The sequence below is a fragment of the Myotis myotis genome, unplaced genomic scaffold, assembly GCF_014108235.1.
Source record: "Myotis myotis isolate mMyoMyo1 unplaced genomic scaffold, mMyoMyo1.p scaffold_m19_p_3, whole genome shotgun sequence".
In the NCBI taxonomy this organism is placed as follows: Eukaryota; Metazoa; Chordata; class Mammalia; order Chiroptera; family Vespertilionidae; genus Myotis; species Myotis myotis.
Genome location: NW_023416335.1, coordinates 137,253,619 through 137,266,352, shown reverse-complemented (window position 1 = coordinate 137,266,352; position 12,734 = coordinate 137,253,619). Strand labels below are relative to the sequence as shown.

At 34.7% G+C, this 12,734-nt stretch overlaps 1 protein-coding gene across 1 annotated transcript in view; it reads left to right on the top strand.

Annotated features, from left to right (window-relative positions):
- The window catches only part of PTPRQ (protein tyrosine phosphatase receptor type Q), a 246,130-nt gene that overhangs the window by 184,250 nt on the left and 49,146 nt on the right, over positions 1-12,734 (top strand). Inside the window, exons 40-42 of the mRNA XM_036300643.1 lie at positions 2,420-2,578; positions 3,066-3,288; positions 5,328-5,401. Coding sequence (XP_036156536.1) covers positions 2,420-2,578; positions 3,066-3,288; positions 5,328-5,401 — 456 coding nt within the window. The remainder of the gene's footprint in view (positions 1-2,419; positions 2,579-3,065; positions 3,289-5,327; positions 5,402-12,734) is intronic.

Here is a 12,734-nt window from a genome sequence, read left to right as displayed (position 1 = left end):
GAAAACCTGCATGTAGCTGTGCCATCTCTCTAAAAAGCTATGTAAAACCTGCAGAGCTAAAAACAAAGAAAACAAGTATATGGACCTTTAGTAGAATTCCACCTCCTGTTGCTTCTCTCTTTAGAGCAAAAAGTAAGGACACCAGAGCACAGTGATTCTCAGTCTTTGGCAAGGACACCAAGCACAATGATTAAAAGCAGGCTCTAGGCTGAGTCTAGGGTCAGACTGCTGAGATTGAATCCTGGATTGGCCACTTGATATCTGTTTGACTTTGGGCAAGTTTCTTAACCTCTATAAGCCTGGATAGTGGAGATAATACTAGTTCCTACTGCATACATTATTGTGAGGATTAAAAGAGATAATCTTTGAAAAAACGCTTAGGACAGTGACCTACTAGAGAATGAGAAACATTCACTGTAAGGTGAAGCTGATAAATATCATCTTTTCATCAATGGGTAGTTTTCACAATTGTAATACTGTATATAAATATTAATTATTTGCTTTTAATTGATAAATTATATGCTTAGGAGATACAAATACAAAGTCTTAAAAAATCAGCAATTTGAAAAAATGACTTCATAAAGAAGAGCTTACATCAATTCATCTTAATGTCTGTTATTTGTTGGCAGACATGTAGGTATGCACTTAACAATATTGATTCTTTAGTAAAAATAATTTCCATTTCAGATGCTTTTGGTCATCCCAGGTAAAGAAGACTCATTCTGACTTTATTCTCATTAGATAGGGCAGATAGACTCAGGACCAGTTATCTAGAGAATATATAAATATATATATACTGAAGGCAGTGGTGGGGTCCTAGAGAAATTAATTTTTCTTCAGTAAATATGAATGATTTTGTTAGTAACATGGAGTGATATTGAATTAATGGTAGTCTCATTAAGTTTGCATTTGACAGATAATGTCAGGTTGGATAGTCATGTCCAGTGAAAGATTCTTCTAACTGGAAACCTTTTCTTGGGAACTCCTCAGTGGCCTAGAGCTTCTCAGAACTCCCTAAAACCAGAGGCTCTTCCTGCTGAATTCTTTCTTCCTCCTCCCCTTTCTCAGGTGTCTCCCTACCTGTGCTCTGTGGTCTAAGGCTCTCACCATCTCCTCTTGCTCACCTTATCTTTACTCTTCACAGATATTTTCCCCAATAAACTTGCTACTCATCTAATATCATAGGCTTTATATCTCAGAGGAATGAGCGAAAGGATCAAGTAAAAAGATTTGGTTCCCTTTTATAGCTATGTGATATAAGGCCATCTCCTCATGTGCAAAATTGAAATAATATTGTCAATTTTATAGCATTACTGAGAGGCCTTTTAAAAAGATTAAATAAAGATGGAGAATAAAATTTGATTAAGCAACTCATTGTTGCTCAAACAATATATAATAATAAAAGTATAATATGCTCATTAGACCAGGCAGCAAAACAACCTTCCGGATGTCCTTCCAGATGAAGCCACGGTGGCGGGGGCTGAGGCAGAGGTGGTTAGGGGAGATCAGGCAGGCAGGCAAGCAGTTAGGGGTGATGACGCAGGCAGATGAGTCATTAGGGGTGATGAGGCAGGCAGGCAGAGTGGTTAGGGGCAATCAGGCAGGCAGGAAGGTGAGCGGTTAGGAGCCAGCAGTCCCAGTTTGCGAGAGGGATGTCCAACTGCCGGTTTAGGCCGGGTCCCACATTTCCTGAGGGGTCCCGGATTGTGAGAGGGTGCAGGCCGGCTGAGGGACCCTCACCCCCAACCCCCGAGTACGAATTTTGTGCACCAGGCCTCTAGTTGTTATATATAGCTATGAGATGAAATTAATTAAACAAACAGAGCTTCTATAAATATTGATTTGGGAGATACGTGTATGCACTGATGGTAATATGTGAATTATCAGGGCACTTTTAGAAATTATTCTGGCAATATCTATTAAAAGTTAAAAATAAATATATCTTTTGTTCCAGAAATTCTGCTCTTGGAAATCTATTCCACAGAAATAAAAAGATGTTTGGCATGGATAAACTGGGTAAAGGGAGGTGCTAGTATGACTAGAATAGAAATTGGAAAACTAGCTGAAATAAATAAAAGAAAAAGAAAAAACACTAAAATAATAGTATGATTTAATGCACTTATGAAAATTATATTTGAGTGAGAGCATATATAATTTGAATTTATTTAATATGTAAAGATAAGTCGGATGTCCAAAAATTATACCTGAGTCCCATTATTTCAGGTTAAGTCTCAAATATATAATTATACCACCAGGAGATAATTGTTTAATATTTGCTGTATCAAAATAAGGCTATTTCATTTGTTCTTTATGTTTGTCATCACGTTATCTGTAAATTACCTGCCTGAAAAAAAAATTTAAATGCTTATTTCTCCTCTTCAGAAACAAAAAATCAATTATGATACTTCTTTGTTTATAGCTCCAGCACGACCAAAAACCAAACCAACCCCTATTTATGATGCCACAGGAAAATTGCTGGTGACTTCAACAACAATTACCATCAGAATGCCAATATGTTACTATAATGATGATCATGGGCCCATCAAAAATGTACAAGTGCTTGTAGCAGAAGCTGGAGGTATCATTAAATATTAACTTATCCTATTAATTTATAAAGTATGAATTGCTGAATGGTATAGAAATTTCAGTTCAAAATTAGTAATATAAATTGACTCCTGATTAGTACGTACATCTTGACCTTAATATATTGTCAATATTATAATTAATTATACAAAACACTTATGCTAACATTTTTATAAAAATAAGAGAAGGCATAGTTAAAATATGTGATTTATTTATTCCATATGCTAGTAGGATTGCTTTGACTTTGACAAGATGGATTATTGGTAACTTCTTTGGAGATGTGAATATTACAGTTACTCTTGACTGAGGGATTTTTTTTCACTAGATGCTTATCCAGGTAAATCAACTGAATTATCCCTGGTGGTTCATAGAGTGAAAGATACTTCATCCAGAATTTCTTAATGCAATTATAAAAACCATTTATAAATTTGAAAATAATGTAAATGTTATTTGTAATCATCATTCCTTTTTTCTGAAAATAGCTCAGCATGATGGAAATGTAACAAAGTGGTATGATGCATATTTTAATAAACCAAAGCCATACTTTACAAATGAAGGCTTTCCTAATCCTCCGTGTACAGAAGGAAAGACAAAGTTCAGTAGCAATGAAGAAATCTACATCATAGGTGCTGATCATGCATGTATGATTCCTGGCAATGAAGACAAAATTTGCAATGGACCTCTGAAGCCAAAAAAGCAATACTTGTATGTATAGTTTATACCTACCATGCATTGTGTTAGCAAGCTGGTTGATATCTTTCATTCCTCCATCCACCCATCCTTTTATCTTTTCAGTAAGCACTGGGCATCCACCTTGTATTGTGACTATATTTTTAAAAATATTTTTTAAAAATATGTTTTTGTTGACTTGAAAGAGAGGAAAGGAGAGAGAAAGAGAAAGAGAAATATCGATCAGCTGCCTCCTGCACGTCTCCCACTGGGGATTGAGCCCACAACCCTGGGCATGTGCCCTGACAGGGAATTTAACAAGCAACCTCTCGGTGCATGAGACAGCCCTCAAACCACTGAGCAACACTGGCCAGAGCTGATCAGAATTTTTAGGCTCCAGGAACGTAAGGACCAACAAAAGATTGACCTCATATTCCACAGACATATAGTTCTATAGGAAAAGCAGACAAACCTAAATGTAATTATGATTTGATCTTTTGATCTGATAAATAACATAAGGTCAATATGAAAAATGTGCCCTTGGATAGGAGAATTTAATTCTTTCTGTAGAGGACAATGTGACCAATATAATATTTTGTGTTTTTCACTCATTATTTGCCTTGTATGTTAATGTGCAGGTGTTTAGGAACACTATCAGTCTTTTGGTTAATGATAGCTTCGATTTACCTTGTTCATAGCAATACTTTTATCCTCTATATACCATCAAACATTGTATTTAGTGATTGAAATCTTTACAACTCACTTTAATATTTGGCATTTTGTAGATCCAACTGAATATCATATTAAAAATCTCTTTTCAAATGAAATCAATTTTTTAATTTTCATTAATGTTCGTAAATGGTATTAGGTAGGGTCCAACTCCATTCCTTGGTCAGTGAATATCCAGTTTTCTCGACACCATCTGTTGAAAAGACTGTTTTCATCTCTGGCTTTGTTAATTTCTTTGCTAAATTGATTTTTCCTACTAAATTAACTATTATTTCTGTGTCACAAGATGACAGATTTTAAAAAAACTTGAATTATTTTATTTTCAAAATATAATTTTTTTTACTAGTAAATTTGAAAAATGTAGCTAGTCTCATCTTGCCAACTAATGCTTTATTAAATTCTTTATAAGTGTCTTGGGCCAAATTAGCATTGGAAAAATTAGAGAAGGTGGGCAAATTTTTTAAAAAAGCTCTATCATCTATATGAATTACAGTTACTGTGGTTACAAGGTTATTGTCTGAAATATAATCATTATACATATGATAGTTATGAAAATGGTATATCACAAAGTTTAATACTTATTCAAGTATTTTCATTTTGCGTATTTTTTCCAAAACAGACTCCTCATATAATCAATACAATAATAAGAAACTGAGAATAGTAGAGATTAATTTATGCATTGCAATTTATTAATGTAAATTGATTCTATGTTTTGAAATGCCTGGATGTCTATAGTTTTTAAATAAGGTGTTTTGGTTTTCTTTGTGAATGTTAGAATCATAGAATGATTTTTAAGATTGATTCTCTTCTGTACCTATTTTCCATTTCATATGTCATAAAAGCATAGGAGGTAAAGCTGTGCATACATAGATTTAAGAAACATTTTCTTAATTGCATACATATGAACAAGATAAGTTCTATATGACAATTCTAAATCTGGTTCACTGGTATTTTCAAAGGTCAACAAGGTATAACAGTTGTTATGATTTATAGTTTAAAAGTCTGTTTGTGCAACACACTTTCACAGACTACATTATTTCATCCAAACAAATCTGTGAAGGAGGTAGGTAATCTGCTTCAGTTGAGCTGCTGATTGCTTACGAGTCTGCCCAGATTCTTAGTCACTCTCTCATGAAGTTCATGAGGTCCATTTCTAGGGTAATTATTCATCTCACATAAAGATAGTATCTATTTGTCTGGATGGTCATTGAATTTCAAGTCTACATCTTGTAAATTTGCTTTATCTTAAATAAAAATGTTTATTTTAATAGCTATTTTCTAAATTATTCATAAAAAATCATATGGCATGCAAATTGCTAGTTTTAATTTTTTTTTCTATTTTATAGATTTAAATTTAGAGCCACAAATGTCATGGGACAATTTACTGACTCTGATTACTCTGACCCTGTTAAGACTTTAGGTAAGACATATTTTGTAGTTTACTTTCAATTCTCAACATGCTAATTACAGTGCAACATTCATTAAAATGTAATAATCCACAACTGAATGTTCTCAAGTATAAATTCATTTCAAGGTTAACTAACCTGATTAAGGAAAAAGAGTATATTATAATATTCTATTAATAGATGGAAGTTGCATCCATTTGAATCTGGATCTAGATTTTGAAAAGGTACTGGTTCTATGCTGATGTGCACTATCATTATACCAAGCAAATATTTAATTAGCTGTTTAATATACAATCTTACAGCAGAAGATTTTTACCTAATACAAAGGAAAGGCTTATGGCAATTATTCTGAAATAATCCTAAAAAAACTAGATGTTTACCTGTCCTCTTTAATTTTTCTTTTTTTCTAATCAGCTCTTTCATGTTTTCTTATTAATTATATGCACTCAATTAGGCCTGAATAAAATACAAATACAATTTAGTCAAATGCAAGTATATTTCTTCCTCCTCCTCCCCCTCCTCCTCCTCCTCCTCCTCCTCTTCTTTTTTGTCATCACCATCATCTAACATTAAATATTCTATACCAGACACACTTTCAGGTTCTTTGTATGTATTAACTGATGAACTCTTCACAACTATCCTTTACTGTAGATCAGTGGTTCCCAGTCAAAGTGATTTTACCCTCCAGGGACATTTGAGAATGTTTGGGGCCATTTTTGGTTGTCACAACCATGGGGGCTGAGCTATGGGCATCTACTGGGCAAAAGCAAAGGATACTGCTGAACATGCCACAGTGCATAGGACAGCCCCTCTCAGCAAAGAATTATCTGACCCATAATGTCAGAGACCCTGTCAGGGGGTAATGCTACCTCCATTTTAATGATGGGAAAACCAAGGTTCATATTAAGTAATTATGTGGTTGGGTCAGGATTTTAGCACAGATTTGATAGCAATTACACCCCAAATAGAGAATTTACACCTGCATTCAAATTTTGGCTCCTCCACTAGAGAAAATAATTTCTATAAGCTTCAGTTTCCTTATTTTGAAAATGGTGATGAGAATATTACTTTGAAAGATTTACATAAAGCAACATATGTAAAGACATTAATATTTTATAGTTAGAAAAAAAGTGAAATGCTTAATAGCTTATTTTGGGGTAGGCTATACTCAAAAACTTTAGAAATATACTTCCTTAGGAGAAATTATGTCCCCAGAATTTTTTGAGTGGATCACAACTTCCAATTTGCACCAAGCTTTGAGAATGTGGAACTTTGTATGTTGCTCAGATACACAGCACATCATGAGCTGCAACAGATTTCAGTAAGGGTTGAAGCTGGATGCAGATAATTGTTCTACCATTTTCAGTTAGAAATTCTCACCAGGTTTTTAAACATTAACTGTATAGAAAGCCAGCTTCTGCAGGCTCCACTTAGTTAATAAAATGTTGGACCTTGAAGAAATAAAGAAAGGGCATGTGACTAGCTGCATGGATGTTGATAGAGGAATAACAAATTTCTTTGGCTATTCTCTCTAATTTCATAAAATCACTGGTTTGATTAACTGTACACAATATATTAATCATTTTAAAACTAGCCGATGAGACTTGGGATATTGAAATTGTGTTGAGTGTTTCTTCATTTGATAGGTGATTTTTATCACACGATGATACCACCTCAGTAAATGCCTTGAAGGCACTAACATAATTTCCTCGAGATTATGGCATTCAGAGACTATCGCCTCCACTAACTAATGATCCTGGTGTGTTTGCTGATGGAAGGAAAGAGTCAAAGACAAAGTGAATAGCTAGCAGTGCTGAAAAGAGACCTCCTTGCTGTGCTGTGCCTCTCATAGCTTGTTGGTTTCATACAGATATATTTATTTTAATTTATTTTTGTTTTTTATCTTTTTTTCTTTTATTTTTTACTTATTGCTGACAGTATTACAGATGTCCCCCATTTCTCCCCATTTGCCCACCTCCACCCAGCCCCAGCCCCCCTCCCTCTGGCCATCACCACACTGTTGTCTGTGTCTCTGGGCTATGCTTTGGCTAATCTCTTCACCATCTTTTATCTAGTGCCCCCCTCCCCTCCGAGCTGTGTCAGTCTGTTCCATGTATGCATCCATGCCTCTGGTTCTATGTTGTTCATCAGTTTATTTTGCTCATTAGATTCCACATGTAAGTGAGATCATGTGGTATTTGTCTTTGTTATTGATGTGAGGACATCATATTCAGTTAGCAATCTGAGAGGCAAAGTTGAGATATTCAGGGGAATAGGAATGAGCGTGAAAAGCCATAAAAAAGGGGATACCTGAGTATCAGGGACCATGCTTATCTTCTTTTTCTTCCTTTCTCTCACAGACTAGGGAGTAGAATACAATAATTAACTCTAGAAAGTAACAGTCATACACAGTTGGTTCTTGGTTCCTTTTGGAATCATAACTACTATCACCCTAGTCATCCAGGTAATAATGCTTATGTGCCCTGGTAACAACAGGAGTCTAGAAGGGATGTTAAGATGTGGAGCAAAGGGCAGAGCACAGGATCCTGCCAAAGCCAGGGAGGAAGGGGCTGGTGAAACATAGACTGGATGTAGTAGGGAGAAAGGCACTGGGTTGGTAAGGGGAAGCGACAGGGAAGGGTTTCATGTGTCTATGATTAAATTCTCAGATTTCATGTATTATTTGTAAGCCAATGGCAGAAGGACAGCCTTTCAGACTCCTCCTTAGAGTGGTCTTCCACGGGATCGCTTCTGACATATAGCAGCTTTGTAGTAAATAAGCTTTGCTCTGTAATGCCTTGGATTGGTTGTGTGGAGTTCTGCTCTCTAGTCATTTATAGATAGTAAAACAGTGACAGGCAGGAGTAGAGGAAATTACAAGGAGTGAAAACCTCAGTTGTGAAATGAGATGTTCATATTTGGAGTATGAAGTGCATCAGTAGAGTAGACTTCCTTGATGACTAGGAAAGCATTCCAGTCACTTTGCTAGTTAATGGAGTTAACAACATCACTTTCTGTCCTCCAGTCAGTTTTCTACCTGCCTATTGGATGTTATGATTCTGTTAGAGATCAGATTTGCTGATAAGCCAGGCACCAAAGAGCTCCACCAGAAATGGCCCTGGTCCATAATTTGACATTAATAAAAGGCCAGTGAGTCATGCAACTTTTCAGAAAAAGAACATTGCCAAGGAAGTTATAGTAGAACTCAAAAAAGAAATAACATTGACCATTTCTACAATAGTCAATGGCAAAAATGTCTGTCAGATTGTAGGCAAGCAAATAATAAAATGCATTAATATAATGTCCTTAATGTCACCACAAGTTTACAAAAGATGTTCGAGTCCCTTTTTCTCTCAAATATGTCATGTTTCAAGATATATAATAGCATTGGCAATGGGCTAGTGACTCTTAACATTCTTAACAAGCCTACTAAAGACATGCATGTCTGTGATCCCAGACTTCAGTGAAAGAAATATAGGTCCCATTTAGGTCATCAAACCACCAGTAGATATATGTTCATTCACTGGCATTTCACACACCACAGACAGTGAGTTCTGAGCTGCATTGTCTATCAGTAAAATCTTCAGGATTTAAGAGCCTTTGTAAGGCTGTGTTTCTAGGTTTGTTCAGGGCATATTATTCCAAGGCAGGCCATTTTGATAGTGGTTGTGACTCTCAAAAACATTATCATTCAGAAGTTAAAATTATGAACAAAAGAATCACCATAGACTGATAGACTAAAAGTTTTTTAGGGAAAGAGGCTGACAATAGTGCAAGTGAGAAGAATCAGGCAGAGCTTGGCTGGATAAGGGTGAATGGGCCTATGAGGAATTTGCTAGGGAAATCATTATGGCCTGGAAGAATAAACATGGGAAATGACATGCACCATTATTTTAATCTTGAAAAAAATTCTTATAATTTATTTGATTTTTTCACTCGGGATTAAGCATTAGCATTTTTATTAACAAAATTGACAAGAATTCCACTTAAACCCTTTTTGGAAATCCTCAATAGGCACACCAGCTATGGAAACTGCTGGTAGGCAATGTTTTGATTGCAAGGTTTAATTATAGAGAGTTCCTGTGATTTAAAAACCACACACTCCTTTCTGCACCTTACAAGGCTTCATTAAAGCTGAATAAGGTGGGATCTTAAACCCCATGGCAAAGGCACCGTGTGACTGTTTTCTTCTGTCATAACACCTCTCCTTTAATTACTAAGCTAACAATGAAAAGTTCCAATATGCTCACTGAGAAACAGGGTCTCTATGTATTTTTGCAGAAAAAGAATCACTTTCCCCCCAAAACCAGAGATATAGGGGAGATTTTTATTACATTAAAGAGATAGTGGTAATGTGGGGGTGAACCTCATAACTTTGTGGCTAGTCAGGCATATTTCAGGCACGTTTGGCATATATTGAATTTATGTGACGGGTTAATTACATAAAAAAGTAACTTCTGAAATCTCATTTCCAAAATGAGAATGATAATACTCATCTCACAAAATAACTGGGAAAGTAAAACTGATGAATAAATGAATGAATGTGATAAATGTTTATTAATAAAAATACTAAACATTATTTATGTACCAAGATTTTTCTTATTGTTTTTATATATGACCTACTGTATTCTTCACAACCCTATAACATGGTCTCCCACAAATTGATATTGACTATTTATTGGTAAAATGTATGAAACTGGCTCTTTAAGAAACTTGCCCAAGACTACTGAGCTAGGAAGTCACAGCACCAGCTTTTAGACCCAGGCAGTGCTCTGCTTGTAACCACTGTTACCATGTTGCCTGAAAATCGTTAACTGCCCCAGGAGCTTTCAATTTCATTACTATTGGTGATGTTTCTGCTCTCACAGACTTCCTATTCTTGCTGTACCATTTTCTCTTCTTAACATTTTCAATGATTTCTAGCTATCCTCTTTTCATCTTCTTGTCTTAGCTTTTGAAGTTAACATTCACACATGAGTATGCTTTATTCTTACACATAAAGATACAGTAATTCCTTTTTTTAGCAATGAATAAGTGAGACTCTTCCTACAGTCTAGAAACCACTTTTAATATTTTGTCATTCTGATGTATGAGAATAACATTTGCCTAGATTGTTTTAATTTACATTTCTTAAATTATGAAATTGAGTGGCTTTTCATAAATTTTTGTGTGGTATTAGAATATCCAAGATGACTAAGCCAAACAAGTATTCCTTATATTTAATTTTGGTTAAAAGAACTTGAACTTGTTTTCTTTGAAGATTAATAATAATATTAATAAGATCATGTAACATGTTCCTATGTCAAAAGCCAGACATTATAAAGGTGGTAAGCTTTATAACCAATTTAAATTAAGCTTCTTAGAGATATAAAACTGGCTTAATCAGATCCATATACTGAGATTCAATGATGATAATTGCAATCAAAATATAATACTGATGAGAACTTAATTAGTACTGCATAATTATGACTTCCTTAATTACAATGGTATGTTTTATTCTGCAAATACAACATAATTTAATTTGACCTTTTATATAATTTTAAGTCTAATGAGGAAATGACTTGTACTTATTCCAAAAAGATTCATGTTTATATTTTTAAGTAAAATAATTCCATTTTCTGTGAAAAGATTTATAGAAGTGCCTTCATTCTTATTGGTCATGCTTTGTGGGTACATGAATAGCAATGAAGCAGAATTTGTTCTCACAATCATGGCACATTTTGTACTTTCCCAATGGTACTTTTGTAATACATGTGCCCAAAGGATTACACATTGTTTATTAATACATGGTATGTCATTTCCTCACTTCACTTGGCTAGTGCTTTGAAATAGTAATCTAATATGAGAAAAAAATTGTGGTCTATGAAATCATTTTTATCCCCACTGAGTTCTAAAGTCCAGTGATTCAATATTACTTGATAAAGATTCTTCATTCACCTTCACGTTTCCTTTCCCAAGCATATCCAATTAAGAGTCAGCATGTGAAAATTCAATCAAACAAATTGTTCACATTTTCATGTATAAAGAAAGGTGTATCTAAAATACTTTAGGAGCTACATGCTGCTTTAGTGTCTTCTAAATTGTGCTGGTGATTCTAGAAAACCATAAGACTCTGATAACTCTTTAATGTCCAGTGTTCATTTAAATCTACCATGCAGAATCGCCATAGGAACGCTTTTATATTTTAACATTTCATAAGCATCAATCCAGGGAAAAAATATAAAACATTAAGCCCTGCATATTTTACAAATAGCCTATTTTGTCACTCAACTTTAATACTTTTTTTACAGTAAAATTATAAATCAAATAAATTAAACTTTACAATAATTTTAGTAGTTGTCTAAAATAAATGATTAATAAGTTGTACATTCTTATTTGTTTCAATGACTGATCTCCAACCCGAAAAAAAGTACTATCTATTTCAATATTTGTATTCATTAGTAAATTTAACAAATATTCATTGAGCATTTATTATGTGCCTGGTACTATTTTCAGAACTTGAAAAGCAGTTTTGAATAAAATAAAGTCCCCTGTCCTCAGAGAGTTTACATTCTGGATGGATAATAAACAATAAGGATAATAAATGAATGAATTATAATGTAAATTAAAGGGTGATAAGGGCTATGGAGAAAAGAAAGAGTAGAACAGTATGCAGAGGATATAGAAGAGAGGAGGCAGGAAGTGAGCTAGTTATATCTTTCAGTTGTTCATGGTGGTATCATAGTTTGCTTGGGCTGACTTAACAAAAGACCATAGACTGGGTGGCTTAAACAACAAAAATTTATTTTACCACAATTCTGGAGGCTAGAAATGCAAGATCCAGGTTGCAGTCAACTTGGTATCTGGTGAGGATTCTCATTCTGACTTGTAGAAGGCCTCCTTCTCACTAAAGTCACATGCATGTTCCTTCGTGTGTGTGTGTGTGTGTGTGTGTGTCCAGAGGGAGAAAGCCAGCTTTCTCGTATCTCTTCTTATAAGGATACTAAAACTATTGGGCCTATCAGATTAGACCCAACTCTTATTTCTTATGAACCCATTTAAACTTAATTACTTCCTTACTCTAAATGTACTTACCCTTGGCCTTATGGCTTCAATATATGAATTTTGGAGGCACCTATACATTCATAGGAGGTGGTTAGTGTAGGCCTCATTGAGAAGCAACCTTGGAGATAAGGAAATGGCTCTCCAGGAGCATTATGCTAAGTGAAATAATCCAGTCGGAGAAAGATAAATATCACTTGATCTCACTCTTATGTGGGATATAATGATCTACATAATTTGATGAACAAGAATAGATCCAGAGACAGATGGTAAGGGGGAGGGGTTAGAGAGCAACCAAAGGACTTG